The 21,604-nt window shown below is 40.5% G+C and overlaps 2 protein-coding genes across 13 annotated transcripts in view; one reads left to right on the forward strand and one right to left on the reverse strand.

The window, feature by feature from the left end:
- Positions 1 to 1,022: 1,022 nt before the first annotated feature.
- Positions 1,023 to 15,677, reverse strand: LOC140481685 (neurite extension and migration factor-like). Of its 8 annotated transcripts, none has more exons than XM_072578245.1 (2): positions 15,589 to 15,677; positions 1,023 to 12,539 (listed from the first exon to the last, which is right to left on the reverse strand). In XM_072578245.1, exon 2 carries the CDS (start codon positions 6,792 to 6,794, stop codon positions 3,291 to 3,293), a length of 3,504 nt encoding a protein of 1,167 aa, XP_072434346.1. In that variant the 5' UTR covers positions 6,795 to 12,539; positions 15,589 to 15,677; the 3' UTR covers positions 1,023 to 3,290. The 8 variants fall into 8 exon arrangements, with proteins under 8 accessions (XP_072434346.1, XP_072434351.1, XP_072434352.1 ...); XM_072578250.1 differs by having other exon boundaries at positions 1,023 to 6,959; positions 15,589 to 15,666; XM_072578251.1 differs by lacking the exon at positions 15,589 to 15,677 and adding an exon at positions 15,304 to 15,525 and having other exon boundaries at positions 1,023 to 6,959.
- A 67-nt stretch (positions 15,678 to 15,744) lies between these two features.
- The window catches only part of LOC140481687 (phospholipid scramblase 1-like), a 187,316-nt gene continuing 181,456 nt past the window's right edge, over positions 15,745 to 21,604 (forward strand). For 4 of the 5 annotated variants that reach the window (XM_072578257.1, XM_072578258.1, XM_072578253.1 and 1 more), the window contains exon 1: positions 15,752 to 15,859. The gene's annotated coding sequence lies outside the window, so the exon portion shown is untranslated. Of the gene's footprint in view, positions 15,860 to 21,604 lie in introns of all 5 variants that reach the window. The other variant, XM_072578254.1, reaches the window with a different exon arrangement.

Here is a 21,604-nt window from a genome sequence, read left to right on the forward strand (position 1 = left end):
TTTTAACAAATAAAACGTTAAAGTCATGCTCTCATGTTTTGTGAAGACCATCACATCAGATCTTTCCGAATAAACTAAACTTCTGGAAAACCATTAACTTTGGATCCACAAAATACAAAGGTGAGTAGTATTTAAAGCATAGGTGTAAGAAACATTCATACGGTGGATTATTTCTAATATCTTCATACTTCCACTTCTTAGACTTTTCCTCCTCTGAAACCATAAATATAAAAACACTATTCTCTAAGAACCTTTATCAACCTGAGAGTGAAAAAAAATTCAGTTTTGATGGTCCACTACTGCATTGGTCCTTTCCTTCTGAAATGAAACTGTTATAAAAAAACATTTTCTTTACAAGGCAAGATCCTTTGCTTTGTAAATAAAAGCATGGATACTAAAGCCAAAAGTGCTAAAAATCACTGGTTCAGCTTCAGTTGGAGTAGCGTTTAATTCAGGTAAAAACCTTTTTTAGGAAGGGCCTCCAGGCTGTAGAGTATAAAAGAAACTTATTAGAAACACAACTAGAGGTGTAATCTTCAGTTACGTGGAAAATTAAAACTGGTAACATTTCTATTAAAGCAAAGAAAATTAAGAGGAAGTTTTATTCAGTTAAAATTATGATGGATTTTGAGTAAATAAGGACACTGTTTCCACTGCTGGGTAGATCAAAATACTGCAGCCACATTTTGATAACTGGCAAACAGACCTAGAGTGGGGTGAGAATTTATTTTCAACCTCAGGGAGTTAAGAACATCTTGAAAACTTGTCTGAAAGGGTATTAGAGGAAGATTCAATTGTAACATTTTCAGAGACTGGAAATGTACTTGAAAGTGAATATTTGCAGGGCTGTGAGAAAAGAGCAAAGGAGTGGTTTTAGTTCAATAGCTCTTTCAAGGAGAACAATGTGCTGTATGACTTTGAGAGAATGTAATTCCTAGAAACTTTATTCATTCAAACTGAAAAACCACATCCTTGCAAATTGTCAACTGCAATTTCCCATTAGAATGGAAGTGCCACAACACTTTGAAATTTGATGTTTACTGATATTCCATTAGGTTATGTACTCTCATGCAGACACAAATGCTTGGTTGTAATTGATTACACATGCATGACAGAATGTACATTCCAGAAGACAGAATATTGATCCAAATTTTGTAGTCAGCAGGAAATGATTCGCACTAGCTATTCATTTCACTTATACCAGCCCAATGGCTTTGACAGTGGAGGTATGGTAATTAGAATCAAAACAAAGAATCCAAAACTTTTGTAAACAGTGCAAGCAACATTATATCATTTAATGAAACAAACTGAAAAATCCTTAAAGGTCAGCAAAATCTGAACAAGGAAGTGGAAGTTAGAATACATAACTCAAATCTAGAAAATGAAATGGAGTAGGAAAGAAAGGTGACATTAAGAGAGAGATAATTGAAAGAGATAAAAGAGGTAGAACATTAAATTATTTTTTCAAAAATCTATAAGAATGATGAGAACTCGAATGAGATAACATACATATAAAAGTTAATTTTCAGCATCAAAGATGTTGTGAGGCTTTTATTATGAATTAAAGAAAAATATTCTCTTATGCTTGAATGGCCTTTTCTGGTTCAGCAATGGGTATTTAGTCAAATACCTGTACTATAACGTCAAGTCTTTCATATGTTTGATGTGTCCCACTATCGGAAAGCTTCATCCTTAATTGTGCACATGTGGCTATTAGGTGTTGCTTTACTGTTAAAAAAATGGTAAGCAGTGGTTGTCTCACCATCATTGAAAAATCCAGGTCAATATTGCAATTTTTCATTGGGATGATACAAATGAGGGACACTAGGGAAAATGTATATTTCAATGGAATGCCTTTGCAATGGATCTGCACTCTGCTTAGCAATGGATTTAAACATTAAAATCGATTTGTGTCTGATTATTAGAATTTTAGTACAGGCTAGATAGAGTGCACAAAAATAATTATTTATCAACATTGTACTTGCTAGAATTCAAACAAACCATCAGTGAGTTATTATATCACTCACTGGATTAAATTATGCTTTCAGCGAAGATAATGAAACAATTAATGAGGAAATGATAAGACAGTAAGTTGCTTTGTAAAAACAAAATTGAGCGAAAGAAAACTTGGGGATGAAATATCTTCTTTTTCAGTTAAGTCTCAAAGTGAAATTAATTTTAAATTGCATGAAATGCTGCTAGATGCAATATTCTGCACTTTAAGAAAAATTGAATGATTTACTGTGATTATGGAAAAGTTATTTTTTAATGAAAACTATTTCCTCCAGCAATTTGAGTTTCTGGCAAACTCTTTAAACTCTTTATCTACATACATTCGCAACCTATGGTCAGTAGTGAAAATCCCATAAACTCTACCTATTTAGTGTTTGTTTTATTAAAATATGTTTTTGTAGTGCTAGAGGAAAGAGGAATTTTTTTGTGATGGTTAGCAAAAACTGTAATTCACAATACACAAGCAAATCTTTGCCAGTTTGTTTTATAAAATTAATCAAAACGAATAGCTCACTTACCTATATATGGGTGGTTAGCACAAAAATTATTTGAGAGCAAAAACATATTGCATAGTGTTTTCATAATTAAAGTTCTTAAAGCATTTTTATTTTTACTGTTGTTTTCCTTCTAAAATTAATATTTTGGTCAAATATTTCTGCTGAAAGTGAAATATTTAATTTGGTTTGACAACAAAAGACCAACTATGACTTCATTCTTAAAAGATGCATAGAAAGACAGATTGGACAAAAGGAATAAATCAAAAATAGGGAAGATGGATAGACGGGTAATTCATTTCATTTACAGTAAAGCTCGCCAGTGACAGCTTGACTATTAAAAAGGTGTTCTATTTCAAAATAATCATTCTAAATACATACGTTCAATGACAACCAAAGTAAAATATATATCCTCTAGTTACATATATATTAAACAGTACGTATTAGTATTAAGCTGATTGCAAATCTAATTGATAATACCTTTAAAAACATGTCTTAAATTTCTTCATGGTATGGTATTCCCTCATTTATTGCAAAAGGCAGAAATTTCAAAGAGCAATATGTACAAAACTATCTGCTGTTCCTGGGCCACGTCTACTTAAGACAGTGTACATTTTGGTTTGGCAAGATTGCAAAATACTTGGTACAGTGAACATTACTTACAGGAACCTATGCTGGGTAAATCAGTTGAAGGATTCCAAGTATACAAGTGAGAAACATCATCATTGCTATGCACCAAGGTAACATAAAGATATTTAGTTCATTTTATATATCTTTCCTATTTCATTCGCAAAGTGTATTGCTTGCACAGTTGCAATTAGCTTTTTGTGTACTGGAACGACAAACACTGTGAGCATTGCAGGAGGCAGTGTGATTTACAGGGTAACTATTAACACCCACATTGTTTGCATTACATTCAGAAATATACATTGGCTTACTTTTCGGATCTTTTGTACCAACGTGCAATATGTGCATTGGCTTTGGTTTCCATTTGGAATGATTTTGCACTTCCAAAGGCTGATTAACTGCTGCCATTTGATTCATGACTGGTTCCACTGAAGCCATCATAAACTGATTAACTGCTGCCATTCCAGAAACTATGTTGGAAAGTATATTACCAGGTTCCTCAAACTCTCTCTGACCACCATTTAACAGTCTGCTTTCTCTAGTAATGTTGTGAGATACACCATCATAGGACTCTTCATACGCCACTGAGTATTTATCTTTTTGATGCAGTTTTGGTTCTTTTATAACAAGTTTAGTTTTTGCATTCATCAGCTCCTTCTTCACAAGCTTTGTACAAACTTCAGAATCTTTATTAGTAAATCCCTTTACAGATTTATAATTGTTTTCATGTTGGCAGATTTGATTTGCATATAATGTATCCGAAGGGTTCCCCTGAACTAAAGTGGCTTTATAATCCTCTGGTGATACACTGTCCTTTTCAAAACTCTCGATTTTAATGGTTTTCACCTCATCATTACAATTCTGCTTCTTCTGAACAGCAGTTTTGTCCCAAAAGCCTTCATTTGATTTTGTAACTCTTTTTCTTGTGGAATTTATTGCTTTATTAATTTTTGAATAATTGTAATTACTTGAATTTACATTATCAGAAGCTTGTGGATGAATGGAAGATTGTGCAGGTTGTGAAAGGGAAACACATGTTGGGTCACTATTGGTGTAGTAAGTGTGGATATCTGTATGGGATAGTTCACTACATACCTGACATTGATATATATACAAATTTGGTGATGTAGTCTTACTGGGAAGGTGAGCTTGGCTGCACTGCTCCAAAGATTTAATATCAGATTTGCCTGTTGTGGAGACAATTTTTGGTGTATATTCCTGTGAAAATTTAGAAGAACCTTGCTTTACTTTTGCTGGTGTGAAGTTTGAAATGTCTAAAATGCATGGAGAGTCTTTTGAAGGAACCAGTTGCTTTGTTTCTTCTTTTGATGCCTTTTGACTGAAGTTGGAATTTATTTCATTTTGATTACTGGACATCTTCAAGCCATATTGATTTATGTTACTGTTTACAATTGTTCTATTCTCAACTCCAAACTGCAGCCTCTCATTCTGAGAGTTAACTGTGCACAAAGAAATTTGATCTTTTCCCATAACACTTTGTGGATGTACATTCTGCACTGTGTCTACATCCCAAGCTTCCTGGATGTTTGGCTTTTCTGCCAAATAAAGCGTATTTGATTCACGATAGTTGCTCCCTGTGGAGGCTTCATCAGTTTGTTTTTGTAATGAAGGAAAATATGTATTTTCTGTTACACGTTCATTGTTCTGCCCTTTGGCATTGGGAGGTTGAGAGCAATCTTGGATGTTTTCATTAACTGAGGAATCTTCCCCATGCAGCAGAGATCGGAAATATTCTCCAAGGACTTCTGGAGCCAGACGTGTATTAGAAGCAGAACAGTCTGGGAAACTTGTAGCTAGAACTGGACAAAGTAAACCATTATGAGCTTCTAATTTATCACTGAATGCTGGGGAATGTAAGCTAGTATTGTTAAAGTGAAGTAAAGAAGAAGCAGAATTCAACTGACCTGGAATTTTGGGCATGTCTACATTTGGAACTTGAGACTTTTCATTTGCAATTTGTAAAGAATTTCTGTCACAGGTATTTTTACCAACCAGACCATTTGCTCTTCTTTTCTTTGAAGGTATGTTGTGTTTCTTCTGTAGCTTTTGTAAGGAAGAGTCTTCATGCATGACTCTTAACTGATTGGTCTTACTCACAGTCCGAATGGTGATGCGCTTTAGTTCTATTTCATCTGTAAATTCATAAACGGACTTATCATATTTTTGTACTTTCTTGGGTACTTCTGTATTTGTAGCATCTGTTTCAATGACATTGTCCTTTTGGTGACTCAAAGTGCATCCTATTTTAATTGATGACATCCCATTGGCAAGTGTTTGTTTTTTATTTTTAGAAGAAAAGAACATATAAGACATTCCAGCACCAGAACAGACTTTCAGTTTTTTATCAAGTTTTTCTTGGTTATGATACACATTACAATTATTAGGAATTGGAGACCAAAATTCCTTGAGTGGTGAAAGCTTTTTATATTTTTTTACCATTTCATCAGTCAGTAATACTTGTCTCTCTGTGCAATCTAATCTACAGATTTTTACATGCATGTTTTTGTGACCCTTAAACCGATTAACAATGATATATTTGATAATAACAGGTGGTTCCTTTTTCCCAGGTTTTTTCCTTTTTCGAGGGTACCAGTCATCATCATCTTCTTGTGGAGCATCTACCAGATGATCCTTTTTGCCCAAAGATTTCATGGTCTCTAAAGAATCAATATCATACAAATAATCATCGCTGTACCGTATCTGCCGTTTTGCCCTCAAGGTATAATTGGTTTGATTTGAATATCTTTTCGTACTTTTCCTTAATAGCTCCCAATTTTCTCTATCTTCATTTAGAATTGAAGATAAACAGACTGGATCTACTGGATTCTCACGGTCTTTCCAACTGTCCATAAAAACACCGGAGATAACACATTTGTTATTTTCTAATTCATACAAGGTGCAGTGCTCTAGACTGTCATGTTCCCCTTGCTTTTCTTGAACAGAAGAATTAGTTTTTATGGGACTTTTCTCATCTTTTTTGGTTCCATTACATTGCATGTTGGAAAAAACATGCACTTGAGCATCATCTTGAAAAGCATTAATTTTCTCTCTTACATTGTCTTGAAAAGATTCATACTTTATCTTCAGTGAACATACGTCATTACTTAGTGTTGATTCATCATCAAACAAAAAGCTGTCACTGTCTTCTTCACTGATTAAGTTAGCTGAAAAGTCACTTGTTGCACAAAGGTCTAAAAATTCATCTTTGTTTTCATTTATGAAAGACTCAAAGTAACTCCAGTTCTGGCTTGGGATTGGGAGTAATGCGTCATCCCCATTATATTTTTCCATGAACAAACTTTCACGTGCATTGGCAGTGGTATCTGATTCAACAACCTGTGCATCACCAAATTTGTTTTCACATGTTATTCCATTTAAAGAAAAATTTAATATTTGGTCAGAAATAGTATCTTCAGTCTGAAAAACTGAGAAATGTGTTTCTGAAGACATAGTATTTTCCTTGCTCAATTTATTTTTGCATAGTCTCCATTTGGCTCCAAGCTCACAACAATCAATTTCATTTGTCTCAGAAATACCTTCAGCTGTTAGAGGAGATTCACAGTACTTTTCTTGAATCCAAGAATAGTCCTTAGCTTCCATTGTAATTTCTCCAAAATATTTTGTTACATGTAGAGACATATGAAGAGAAATGTTACACTGATTGAAAAAAGGAAGAATTTTGATAAGGTAGCAACAGTTTCAAAAAAAATTAATTTCCTTCAGCTGTTGGTCATAGCAAATTTGCTGATTATGCTGTATGTCATACCATACAGTAGTTGTCCAGCCTTTGAGTTGTGTAGCCTTCTAAAAAAAAAGAAAAGCAAAGAAGTCAAAAACTTAGATCCCCAAAAATGCATCCAGGTTACCCAACTTGAATACAATATGTTTCTGCAGGATTTGGAACAAAACCTTTTAATTAAAACACAAAAAAAAAAGAAAATGAACTACACTTTATTAAAGCTTTATAAATAAAGTACTTTAAAATCATTCTTGGTGACAGTTGCAAGCACATAAGTAAGTATTGTTAAGATCCATAGTTCTCTAGTATAAGATGGTCATTGTGATATCAAGGGCTTTTGCCCGAAACGTCGATTTCGAAGCTACCTTCTTGCTGCCTGAACTGCTGTGCTCTTCCAGCACCACTAATCCAGAATTGTGATATCTGTATTTAGTCAGCATTATTGGGTGAACCTTTTGCAAAACTCTTTGGTGCAGTTTCAAGTTCTGCAGGGAGATCCTTCTTTGGTGTTTCCATGCCAAAGTTAATTTGTTCCTACTAGAAAACTTACTGTAGAGCAAAAAAAATGTGCAAGCAGCAAATTTGCATTATATGTTCTTGTGCAATACTTAAGTTTTCTTGCTTAATTTAATCTTTAAAAGGATGGAAATATAGTATTTAATAAAAAAGGAGAAAAAGATTTATTTTTGAAAAAAGTGAATCTTAATTTTATAGTTATATTTCTTGCTGAAAGAAAACCTCTCTTCTTTTATGGTCAAGCTATCACTTAAAGGAAAATGTCCTAGATCCGAGAAAAATATTCTGAGAGTGGTTCAAGGGATGAGGGATATCAATCACACAAGTAGACTGGAGAATCTGGAGTTACTTCCCTTATAAGAAATTGACAGGAAATGTATTCCAATTCATGATGGATTTGGACAAAGTGGCTTGGGAGCAAGATCAAGACCAGACAATAGAGATTTAAAATGGAGGTGGATGAGCACCCACAGAGAAAGAAATTGCAGGGCTAAGGGCAGGGGAGTAAGAAAGATAAAATTGGTCTTACAGAGAGCTGCACGAAACTTGATGGACCAAATAGCTTCTGTGCTGCAACCATTTACTGTATATGATTGGTACTTCCAATATGTTTCCATTCCAAACTGGTTGGAGCATAAAGAATAGAATTCAAACCTTCTTGATCAACGTGGAACCATCCAATCTCAGTAAACCATGTTATGACAGAAGGATTTATATTCTCTATCTAGTATTTGACTTCTCTTGCCTAGGCAGCTGTGTGGAGGCACTTTAAAATCAGTTTCTCTCATCATGATCCTTTTCCAAAAATGAACAGTCACTGCAATTGTATAACAAAGGCTTGGTGTAAATTTTGATATTGTTTTGGGTGAATTCATGCTCACATGTTTGCTTCATAAGTGAAATTATGTGGGTTGTTTAAACAATGAAAAATGAATAACTACACAATAATTTGGTTTGGGGAACTTGTTTCTTTCACTTTGATCGCCACTACTTTGTCTTGCCCAGAAAGATTATACACAATAGACAATAGGTGCAGGGGTAGGCCATTCTGCCCTTCGAGCCTGCACCACCATTCATTATGGTCATGGCTGATTATCCTCAATCAGTATCCTGTTCCTGCCTTATCCCCATAACCCTTGATTCCACTATCCTTAAGAGCTCTATCCAACTCTTTCTTTAAAGTATCCAGAGACTTGGCCTCCACCGCCCTCTGGGGCAGAGCAATCCATATACCCACCACTCTCTGGGTGAAGAAGTTTCTCCTCAGCTGTTAATTCTCTTCTCCAGAAAGTCATTGGAGGATAATTATGAGCAGTCTCTATCCATCTCCAAATGGCATTGATCCATATCAGAACTACTGCATTTTCTTTTATTTGTACATAGAATGTTGATGGCCAGACAAATATTTATTACCTATCCACAATCATCCTGGAGAAGTTGATGGTGAGATGCCTTCTAGAACTACTGCAGTGCTCGGGGTGTATAGTCACACACAGCGCTGTTAGGAAGAAAATTCCAGGTTTTTGACTTATCAACAAAGATGGAACGGTGGTATAGTTTAAAGTCATGACTTTGTGACTTGAAGAGGAACTTGCAGTTAGTGTATCTGCTGCCCTTACCCTTACAGGTCATAGAGGTCACAAGGCTAGAATATGCTATTGAAAGAATGTTGGTGAGTTACTGCAATGAATCTCACAAAAAAGGGCAAAAGTGAGGACTCCTCATTCCTGATGAAGGGCTTATGCCCGAAACGTTGATTCTCCTGCTCCTCGGATGCTGCCTGACTTGCTGTACTTTTCCAGCACACACTCTCAACTCTCATCTCATATACAGTAAACATTGCTGCCAATGATTCCCATTGAAACCAATTTTGCTCGGACTCCTTGCTGTCATACTCAGTGAAATGTTCTCTAATGTTAATGGCAGTCACTCTCACCTGACCCCCAGAATTCAGCTTTTTTGTCCACGTTTAAATGGAAGTTCGAATAAGTTCAGGAACAGAGTGGGCTTGACAGAACCAAAACTGAGCATCAGTGAGCAGATTAGTTATTTACAAATATATTGCTTGATAACACTGTTGATGACCTTTTCCATCACTTGACTGATGCTTGAGAGATATGCTAGTAATTGGCTTGGTTGGCCAAGTCCCACAACAAACCTGAGCATTGTCGAGTAAATGCCAATGTTGTAACAGCTGTTCTGGAACAGCTTGACTAATAGCGTGGCTAATGCTAGAGTCCAAATCTTCAGTACAATTATTGGAATGTTGTCAGGACCCATTGTCTTTGCAGTACCCAGTGTTTTCAACCATGAATTGACACACTTAAGTCTGGTATCTATGATTTTGTGGATCTCTGGAGAAGGAGAAAGTGAGAACTGCAGATGCAGCAGATCAGAGTCAAGAGTGTGGTGTTGGAAAAGCACAGCAGGTTAGGCAGCATCAGAGGAGCAGGAGTATCGACATTTTGGGCATAAGTGTCATTCCTGATGAAGGGCTTATGCCTGAAACATTGATTCTCCTGTTCCTTGAATGCTGCCTCCTGTGCTTTTCCAGCACCACACTCTCGAGCTCTGGAGAAAGCCAAGATAGATAATCCACTTGATGCTTTTGGCTGAAGATGGATGCAGTGCTTTGTCTTTTATACTGATGTACTGGGCTCCTTTATCATTGCAATATTTGAGGAGTTTCCACCTGCTAATTGTTTAATTGTACACCACTGTTTATAACTGGATGTGGCAGGGCTGTAGTGATCAGATCTGATCAGTTGGTTGTGGGATCACTTAGTTTTATCAGATGTTGCTTACGTTCCTTTATATCCCAGTAGTCCTGTTCTATAACTTCACCAGGTTGCCAGTTCATTTTCAGTTATGTCTAGTGCTGCTCCTGATATGGTCTCCTGCACTCTTAATTGAACCAAGGTGCATCACAGCATAACGGCAGAGAGGGGGATATGTCAGGCCACGAGTTGCACATTGTGCTCTGGGACACTATGAATATACATGAACTTTTACTAGAAGACTGATCCAGAGGATCATGTGATACCAGAACCAATATAATAAACAACAGATTCACTGAAGAGTGACACACCGACACAACCATGCCCTTCACAAAAACTCCTTTGTCTGTTTGGGACATTGACCAAGGTGGGATGGTCTATCTAAATTTGAAACTGTGACTTCTGCTACATAGGGGTGTGGAGCTTTGCCACATGTCTGGCATAGAATACTGGTACTCATGACATTTGTGTCACACCTGGATGTACCTCAATTAGCCTATCATGACTGATGAATGAAGTCATACACCATTTTTACAGGACCTGGAAAACACATACACCATTACCAGTTCAGAATGATCTCAGAAAATTTCCTCACAACACATAGAAGGAAGGGCCAGTAAGATTATACTTTGAGACACTGTCCACAGTCGAGCAAATACAAAATGAAAAACCAAGCTGAATATTCAATAAAGAGTTAATGCAAACACACATTGTTTCTTCCACAATCAATAAAGTGTCCCTAATTCCTCTTTAACTATCAATGCGTGCTAATCATGAGGCATGCCAATTATATTTAGGCCTGGAAGGTAGCCTTGACAAGTGATGATGCGCACACAAATAAATATCCAAGTAATGTGCAATATTTAAAAATGACATCTAAGTTGAAGAATGCTGCCAACTTGATGTTCTTCATAAGTCTTAAGATTGTGCTTACAGCCACAGCACAGTGGTGCAGCAGCTAGCACTGCTGCCTCACAGCGCCAGGGACCCGGGTTCAATTTCAACCTCAGGTGATTGTTTGTGTGGAGTTTGCACATTCTCCCTGTGTCTACCTGGGTTTCCTCCCACAATCCAAAGATGTGCTGGTTAGGTGAATTGGCCAAGCTAAATTTCTCATAGTGTTCAGGGATGTGTAGGTTAGGTGCATTAATAAGGGGTAAATATAGGGTCGGGGAACGGGTCTGGGTGGGTTGCTCTTCAGAGGGTCGGTGTGGACTTGTTGGGCCAAAGGGCCTGTTTCCACACTGTAGGGATTCTAAGTTCACCATGTTTTGTGTAAGCCTGACAGACACCTGTAGCAAATTGGAGGAAGTCTGCTTAGTGTATTAACCTGTTTGACTTTAATTACTGTGGTGGGTGTCCTCTGAAGGGTTCCAATTAAATGGGATATCTTGCACCGGAGCTGGGCCATTTTCCTTGGCCTTTCCTAATGCCAAAGGCAGACAGGAGTGACTGGTCACATGAGGGCGCTCTTAGAGGAAGTCCAGGGTTGCTGGCACTTGGCTGCTCAATCTGTGTGTATATGGCATCTGTCTCCTTGTAGAAGGGGTGCCCCTTACTAACCACTAATATACTAAGCCTGTGGCTCAAGCAGTGGAGATCAGGGAGTGTATAGGTTGTAGGTTTGAGTTGCTCTCCATGGCGATTGTCACCCTCTCCATTTGAAGAATCTGTGCACTCATGTCTGAGATATGGCACAACCCATGGACTAATGGATTCCTTCGTCAGCCTTGGAAGTTCCATCTCCATGATACACTCTGCCATCTTATGCAATACCTCCAGCAGTCTTCATATGGTTGCGATCAGAGGCCACTTATCATAATGGGGCTCAGCAGAGATCTAGTCCCCAGATGTCCTCCAAATGTTTGGGGGAGTTTAACCTGGTTCTCTTATTCTCCCTCAGATACTCAGATGTGTTTGTTCAGTGATCAACAGATTGTAATCTAATTACTACATGCAATCCACTTGGATATAACTGCGCTGATCGAATTTGGAGAAAGGCAAGTGATGATGCATTCTCTGGAACAGCAGTCCCTTTGACCCCATAAGTGGAATCTTCAGGTTTGTTTGGTTCTGGATAGCAGGGAACTGCAGTGGAGAGCAAAAGGAACCACTTTGAGGGTCATCACAGTATGAGCACGACATAATCCTTCATGTCCTGCCTGATTGCTATACACCAGCACTGAGTTGGATAAATACTTATCATTTGGCCTTGCCATTCCAGCTGCACGGTCCAAAGTTCCTCCTCTCCTGCGAATTCTAAAGCCTTTTCTTTTGCTTGGGTGAGAAACTTAATGTCTGCAACTCAACCTGCTGTCCTTGACCCCTCTTCGTATTGTAGATCTGCTTGTTCTGCATGACAATGTGCAGAGTTAGTATCCTGTGAGTGACACACAACTTCCTTGTTTGCACATTTCCCCATTATACATATGCTGGCCTGCCAGGTGCAATTGACATTAAAGCACATAAGCTAAGCTGTCACAATTTGGTTCTCAATTGCCTGTGGCACTGAGGCTAACCAGGACTTCACTCATCCCTCATAACTGCCCATGCGCAACTACAAATTGATTAATGACCTCACAGAAGACCCTAAGATAAGATGCAACCCTGTCACTTACAATGGAGATCAGAGCAGGTCCTCCATTGAAGTTAAGTACTTGTAAGGATCCTACAGTCGTTCACTTCCTATGGCCTCAGCTCAGGCCACTTTTGTCAGACATGAAGTGTTTAGTTGCTAGCTATGGCCTGACACCTGAAGAATAGCCTACAGAGAAGCATCACTGAACAATTGTGCCAGTCTCTGTTTTGCCTCAGGCACGAGAGGACTTGGATATGATGAGGAGGGTTGAATGCCAAGCAATCTTAATAAAGGTAGACAGCAATGGGGCGAGAAGCTTGAATGAGGGGTGGGGAGGCCATGAGGATCGTGATTTGTTGCATTGAAAAATTACCAAAGCAATAGAGTTAAGCAGCAAAGTTTATTGCCACAGAAGGTTGAAGAGGCCGGTCATTGTGTATATTTAAGACAGAGGTAAGTCTTTGATTAGGAGAAAGTGAGGTCTGCAGATGCTGGAGATCAGAGTCGAGAGTGTGTTGCTGGAAAAGCACAGCAGGTCAGGCAGCATCTGAGCAGAAGAATTGACATTTCAGGCCGGAGCCCTTCAATGGAATATTTTTGATTGTCAAGGGGATCAAGGGTTATGGGGAAAAAGCATGAGAATGTGGTTGAGAAACTTATCAGCTGTGATTGATTGGCTGAACGGCCTAACTTCTGCTCTTATGTCTTATGGTTATGGCTGTGATGCAAAGTTACTATGTTTGTCCAGAAGTTTCTTTAATAGAAATAAAACTGAAATTGCTGGCAAAACTCAGATCTGGCAGCATCTTCGGAGAGATTGCAGGGGTAACATTTAGAGTCCAGTGACTCTTGAGTTCTAATGAAGTGTCACTGCAGTCAAAACATTAATTCTGTTTTCTTCCCACAGATGCCGCAGATCTGCTGAGTTTTGCCAGCAATTTCCTTTTTAGTTTCAGATCTCTAGCATCTGCAGTTTTGCTTTAGTTTAGTTTCTAATAGCTCACTAATATGCGTCACTATCAGTTGACAGCAGATTTAAGCTATAAAGTTTCCCTGCCACATGATTACATACATTTCTCATGTCCCAGCAACACTACATTTTAATTAGAATAACTTGTGAGCTGTTTCCTAACATAGGAGCAGAAGTGCCACCTGTTATACAATGCAGGTGGTCTAAAATGGGTTAAATTAAACACTTTGGAGATGCTCTGCCCACTGCTACATAAATGACTGTCTCAATGGAGGACCTAATCAGTTCTAAACTGTGGAGCTAAGTCATTTCCAGTTTGTAGTTGGTCAGTTCCGATACCACGGGTTTAAACTAATTTAACCTGTCATTCTATTACTTAAGTAAACTATTTCTTGTTACTCAAATACTTGCCCCTTCAGGGGTTAATCCTTCACTACTTTAATATTAGTATTTTCCATTCGACTAGTAGCACAAAAGTTGCTGGCAACAAATCTACCTAAAGATGATATGAGTATAACCATGTGCCAGCAGCAGGCGTCCTTTACACTGCCCATTTCCCATTCTGTCATCTGGAATGACTCACCACTCAAAGTACCACTGAGGAACTGTTTCTCCACAGATGCAGCTCTGTTGAGTACTTACAGTATTGTTTATTTTTATTATATATTTTTCTTAACTTTTTAAAGCAATAGTTCATCACTGAATAAAAAACTGTTGAAGTAATTAATACAGCTTTGGAGAATGTTGAAATTGAAAATCTAATTTCAGTGTAAAAAGAACACTGCTAAATATTATTTAGTTTAGGTAAACTAATATTGTTAAACAAAGGCTCTACTTTAGATTACATTAATAGCTTTATTATTTCATACAAAATGGACAGTCATCCTAATTCATATATATATTTATATTTCTATAAATATAATTCAATAAAAGTAATTGCTACCATCCACATTGAATGCACTTTTTTTAAAACAAAGAACTTTGCAATTCGAACTGCATTGTGAAATTTCCAGAGGTCGTTCTGCATCTCTCATTTGGGTACCACTTAAAAACTATTGTGAGGGATTGAGTTATTGGTCAATGTGGAAGAACGGAAAGAATGTGCTGCTTAGAGCCGATATCCTCAAAAAAGGTTCAATACTACTGACACAAATGGATCCGCTCGTTACTGTCGGGTAATGTTCTACAAGACCGTAAAATCATAAATCCATCAGCAGAATCGCAGGGTCTTAAAATATCTATTTTTGTGAAAATGTGTATTACTCGCCATCTCAAAGTAATGAGTGCGTCAAAACTTCCAGCAACCTAGTTTTAACTATCCAAATGTGGTCATGTTAGTACCAACGATCAAAATCAAATGAAATGCTTGTAAGAATGCAAAAAAAAGCACATATGCAGAATGAGTTGCGGTCCTTTAACAACAATAACAAAACTCATCGCAGTTTGTTAAAACAAGCGAATTCCCTACAGGGCGACAAACAGCCATTGTAATCCCCCTCCACACACACACCCCCCCAACCCACAGTGCATCCTGCAGAGTTTTAAACTTCATTGTGCACCGAGCTTGCCTTGTGGAGAGTTTCTTCAAGTGCCATAGGCTTTGCCAGTGTTTAGACGGCTCGGTGGCGGGGACAATGGGGGACGGAGAGGAGAGGGGGGCTATGGTTCCCGCTGCACTCCTCCTCCTCCTCCTCCTCCTCCTCCTCACTGCGGAGCCTGAGCTGCAGCTGCAGCGGCGGCCGCGACATTCCGCCGTTCCACACAAAGAGCTGGAGCCTCGCGCCGCCGTCTCGTCCTCTCCCCCCCAACCCCGCCCCGTCCTGTGTAACCGCCACCGCCGCTCGCGGGCTCACCTCAACCTCCGCTCGCGCACCAACCACCGCTCTCTTCAAAGTGAGCTCGCGCTGTGGCCCGCGGGCCAGGGGGCACCGAGAGGGCGGGGGGAGGGGCGGGACTGGGGGCGGGGCCGGGAGCCGGGGGCCGGGGGCCAGGGGCCGGGGGCCGGGGCTTGTTTGGCGAAGGACGAGATGGAGACGCTTTGCATTTCGGAAGCTGCAGTTGCTCTGGTCCAGGCTTGTATTCGCGCTGTTTTGTTGCGGGACTACAAATCCCACAGGGTGTGCGGTAAGGAGGCAGCCATTTAGCAAGTCCCATTGTCCTTTATTTAAAAGAGTCTGCTCAAACTATTCAGTTCTGAAGGAGAGACGAAAACAGGACGAGCTGGGAAAGCTCCGCAGGTCTGGCCGCATCTTTGAGCAGAGAACAGAGTTAGTGTTTCTGAGGGAGGGCCACTCGATCCGAAACGTCCACTCTGCTTTCTCTCCAGAGATGCTGCCAGACCCACTGAGTTGCTCCAGCGATTTCTGCTTTCCCTTCCAGCTCAAACGATGGCTGGCGACTGTACAATGATCGCGGACCTTCAGCATGTTTACAATGGTTTTGTGATCTTACCTTCACCCGTCAGTGACCTCACCGTCTCTGCACTTTGAAGATCTGAAAAGTAGAAAGTTCTCATAAAACAAATGCACACTACTGGAATTTATTTTTTAAAAAGTCATGGAACATTGGCTGGAAGTTCCATAAAATCATACGCGGGAAGGAAGGGAAAAAGAACAAATGCGAAAGTTAGTGATGAAAGGTCTCCATCCCAAGGCGCTTGTTCACAGAGGTGCAACTTTTTGATTTTACCTCTCCACGTTCTCCAGGGCTCCAAACAGTTCGTCCCGGTGAGACGGTGATTGATTTTGTGTTTGAAACTTGAGCACAAGGCTCCACTGCAGTGTTTGGAACAGATACTGTGCTCTGCAGCCAAGAGCATGAATCCCAGAGGCTGCGTCGGCCTTCCCTGTGCCAGGGTTAATGTTTCCTCGGGCTGGAGAGGAACTTAGAGTGGGAAGCGAAGAATCCAGTGATTGTAGTTCATATGGGTACCAACAAAATAGATAAGACTAAGAAATTAAAATTCAAAATCCAAAAGTTATAATCCCTAAATTGCTACCTGAGCATAGAGTCACAGAGGTGTACAGCATGGAAACAGACCCTTCGGTCCAACCCGTCCATGCCGACCAGATATCCCAACCCAATCTAGTCCCACCTGCCAGCACCCGGCCCATATCCCTCCAAACCTTCCTATTCATATACCCATCCAGATGCCTCTTAAATGTTGCAATCATACCAGCCTCCACCACTTCCTCTGGCAGCCCATTCCACACATGCTCCACCCTCTGTGAGAAAAAAATTGCCCCTCTCACCCTAAACCTATTCGCTTTATGTCTGGACTCCCCCTCCCCAGGGAAAAGACCTTATTTATTTACTCTATCCATGCCCTTCATGATTTTATAAACCTCTATAAAGTCACCCCTCAGCCTCCAATGCTCCAAAGAAAACAGCCCCAGCCTATTCAACCTCTCCCTCTAGCTCAAATCCTCCAACCCTGGTAACATCTTGTAAATCTTTTCTGAACCCTTTCAAGTTTCATAACATCCTTCCAATAGGAAGGAGACCAGAATTGCATGCAATATTCCAAAGGTGGCTGAACCAATGTCCTGTACAGCCATAACATGACCTCCCAACTCTGATACTCAATAATCTGACCAATAAAGGAAAGCATACCAAAAGCCTGCTTTACTATCCTACCTACCTGTGACTGTACTTTCAAGGAGCTATGGACCTGCACTCCAAAGACTCTTTGTTCAGCAACACTTCCTTAGGACCTTACCATTAAGTGTATAAATCCTGCTAAGATTTGTTTTCCCAAAATATAACACAGCACATTTATCTAAATTAAACTTTATCTGCCACTCCTTAGCCCATTGTCCAATCTGATCAAGATTCTGTTGTAATCTGAGGTAACCTTCTTCGCTGTCCAAATTTGGTATCATCTGCAAACTTACTAACTACCCCCTAGGTTCACATCCAAATCATTTATATAAATGATTAAAAGTAATGGACCCAGCATCCATTCATTGTGACACTCCACTCGTCACAGGCCTCCAGTCTGAAAAACAACCCTCCACCATCACCCTCTGTCTTCTACCTTCAAGCCACTTCTGTATCCAAATGGCTAGTTCTCCCTGTATTCCATGAGATCTAACCTGACTAACCAGTCTCCCATGGGGAACCTTGTCGAACGCCTTACTGAAGTCCATAAGAATCACTTCCACTGCTCTGCCTTCATCAATCCTCTTTGTTAATTCTTCAAAAAACTCAATCAAGTTCATGAGACATGATTTCCTATGCACAAAGCCATGTTGACTATCCCTAATCACTCCTTGCCTTTCCAAATAAGTGTAAATCCTGTCCCCTTAGGATTCCCTCCAACAACTTGCCCACCACCAACGTCAGGCTCACTGGTCTATAGTTCCCTGGCTTGTCCTTACCACCTTTCTTAAAAGTGATATTATGTTAGCCAACCTCCAGTCTTCTGGCACCTCACATGTAACTATCAATGGTACAAATATCTCAGCAAGGGCCCCAACAATCACTTCGCTAGTTCTTCACAGAGCTCTAGGGTACACCTGATCAGGTCCTGGGGATTTATCCACCTTTATGCGTTTCAAGACATCTAGTACTTCCTCCTCTGTAATATGGGCATTTTTCAAGATGTCACCAAATATTTCCTGATATTCTATATCTTCCATGTCATTCTCCACAGTAGACACAGATGCAAAATACTTGATTAATATCTCCCGCATCACCTGCGGCTCCACATAAAGGCCACATTGCTGATCTTTAAGGTGCCCTATTCTCTCCCTAGTTACCCTTTTGTCCTTAATGTATTTGTAAAAATCCTTTGGATTCTCCTTAACTCTATTTGCCAAAGCTATCTCGTGTCCCCTTTTTGTCCTCCTGATTTCCCTCTTAAGTATACTCCGACTGCCTTAATACTCTTAAGGATTCACTTGTTCTATTTTGTATATACCTGACGCATGCTTCCTTCTTTTTCTTCACCAAACCCCCAATTTCTCTAGTCATCCAAAGTTCCCTATACTGACCAGCCTTTCCTTTCACCCTAATAGGAATATACTGCCTCTGAACTCTCGTTATCTCATTTCTGAAGGCTTCCCATTTTCCAGCCGTCCCTTTATCTGCGAACATCTGCCCCCAATTAGCTTTGAAAGTTCTTGCCTAATACCATCAAAATTGGCCTTTCTCAAATTTAGAACTTCAACTTATAGATTTGGTCTATTCTTTTCCAACTAATTTAAATCTAACAGAATTATGGTCGCTGGCCCCAAAGTGCTCCCTGACTGACACTGCCCTGCCTTATTTCGCAAGAATAGGTCAAGTTTTGCACCTTCTCCAGTAGGTACATCCACATACAGAATCAGAAAATTTTCTTGAACACACTTGACAAATTCCTGTCCATCTAAACCCTTAACACGATGGCAGTCCCAGTCAGCAGTGACCAAATTGGCATATAGTGAATGAAAGGAAAGGATTATGATTAAAACATTGGAGTGGGAGAAATGAGTTTCAGTTCATGGCACCTGTACTGGTGAAACAAAGAGCTGTTCTATTTGGGTACCTTCCAAATGGATCACATAGGGACCCGTATCCTGTTTTATCAAATACTTAGGGCTGTAGAGTATTTTAAACTAAATAGTAAGGTGGGGCAGGGATCTGGTAAGGGAAAACAATTAGAAAGGTAAAAGCCAAGGCAAATATTTAGCGTAGTGATAAACTGTAGGCAGTCTTGTGCCAAAGTGGTTGCATGTTGTACCTAAACTGGAAGTTCTGGGTTCAAGTCACATTCTGGGAGTGATGATCAAAGAGGGCAGGTTCGTCAAATGCCAAGTAGGTATGTGAACTTGTACATTCTTCGTAATGTATGCAAATGGCAGGTGGTAACAGCAGAAGACATTCCTGGCCAGCCTGTTATGGAAAAAAAATACATATTCTACCATTCGTTATAACCCCAACTGATGGTAATACCAGAATGAAAGGATCCCATAATGAAACCTGGCTCAACAGAATATGGAGAAAGTGAGGACTGCAGATGCTGGAGATCAGAGCTGAAAATATGTTGCTGTAAAAGCGCAGCAGGTCAGGCAGCATCCAAGGAGCAGGAGAATTGACGTTTCGGGCATGAGCCCTTCCTCATTCCTGAAGAAGGGCTCATGTCCGAAACGTCGATTCTCCTGCTCCTTGGGTGCTGCCTGACCTGCTGCGCTTTTCCAGCAACACATTTTCAGCTCAATAGAATATGGATCAGGATTAGAGTGGTGCTGGAAAAGCACAGCAGGTGAGGCAGCATCTGAGAGCAGGAAAATCGATGTTTCGGGCAATAGCCCTTCATCAGGAATGATGCTGGGAGCCTCCAGGGTGGAGAGATAAATGGGAGGGGGGTGGAGCTGGGGAGAAGGTAGCTAAGAGTGCAATAGTTGGATGGAGGTGGGGATGGAGGTGATAGGTTGGAGAGGAGGGTGGAGCGGACAGGTGGGAAGGAAGATTGGCATGTTGGACAGGTCATGAGGATGGTGCTGAGCTGGCAGGTTGGAACTGGGGTAAGGTGGGGGGAAGGGAAATGAGGAAACTGGTGAAGTCCACTTTGATGCTCTAGGGTTGAAGTGTTCTGAGGCAGAAGATGAGGTGTTTTTCCTCCGGGTATCAGTTGGTGAGGGAGTAGCGGTGGAGGAGGCCGAGGACTTGCATGTCCTCGGCAGAGTAGGAGGGGAGGTTGAAATGTTCGGCCACAGGGCAGTGGTGTTGATTGGTGCGGGGATGTTCCTTAAAGCACTCTGCGAGAAGGCGTCCAGTCTCCCCAGTGTAAAGGAGACTGTCGGGAGCAATGGATACAATAAATGACATTTGTGGATGTGCAGATGAAACTTTGATGGATGTGGAAGGCTCTTTTGGGGCCTTGGATGGAGGTGAGGGGGGTGATGTGGGCGCAGTTTTTGCAATTCCTGTGGTGGCAGGGGAAGGTGCCACGTGGGGAGGGTGGGTTATAGAGTCATTGAGATGTACAGCATGAAAATAGACCCTTCGGTTCTACCTGTCCATGCCGACCAGATATCCCAACCCAATCTAGTCCCACCTGCCAGCACCCGGCCCATATACCTCCAACAACTTGCCCACCACTGAGGTCAGACTCACCGGCTATAGTTCCCTGGCTTGTCTTTACCGCCTTTCTTAAACATTGGCACCACGTTTGCCAGCCTCCAGTCTTCCGGCACCTCACCTGTGACTATCAATGATACAAATATCTCATCAAGAGGCCCAGCAATCACTTCTCTAGCTTCCTACAGAGTTGTTGGGGGGCATGGACCTGATGAGGTAGACATGGAGGGAATGGACTTTGTGGAAAGCGGATAGGGGTGGGGAGGGAAATATATCCCCTGGTGGTAGGGACTTGGGCTTTAGGGATGCCTTCTCGCAGAGTGCTTTAGCGAACATGGCCAGGACACCCACTTTTGCCCGAAACGTCGATTTTCTTGCTCCTCGGATGCTGCCTGACCTGCGGTGCTTTTCCAGCACCACTCTAATCTTGACTCTGACATCCAGCATCTGCAGTCCTCACTTTTGCTCAATAGAATACCGCTGATTCTTACCACATTTTGGCAAAGTATAATTTTGTTGAGTTTCATGGAAATTTCTATCTGCGAGATTTAGTGAATTTTCTCATGCAATCATCCAAGATGCTTCTCGTTAACTACTTGCCCTAGCTCTATGGCACCCCTTTTAACTGATGCTGCCGCTGGCTCAGCCTGGAATGGAATGTTATCACTGGTGCTGGTGCCAGCTTGAATCTTAGCCATGCACTGAGTCATGTGTTAGCAGTCTGAAGTTGCCATAATGTATTGGCACAGCAGCCAAAACTAAATAACACTTCTCACAGCACATAGACGGTGTGGATGATAGTTTCTT

Source organism: Chiloscyllium punctatum, chromosome 9 (assembly GCF_047496795.1).
Source record: "Chiloscyllium punctatum isolate Juve2018m chromosome 9, sChiPun1.3, whole genome shotgun sequence".
NCBI lineage: Eukaryota > Metazoa > Chordata > Chondrichthyes > Orectolobiformes > Hemiscylliidae > Chiloscyllium > Chiloscyllium punctatum.

What these genes read in the sequence shown, in the direction of transcription:
- LOC140481685 (XM_072578245.1), bottom strand. Translation starts at nt 6,794, where the DNA reads ATGTCTCTACATGTAACAAAATATTTTGGAGAAATTACAATGGAAGCT.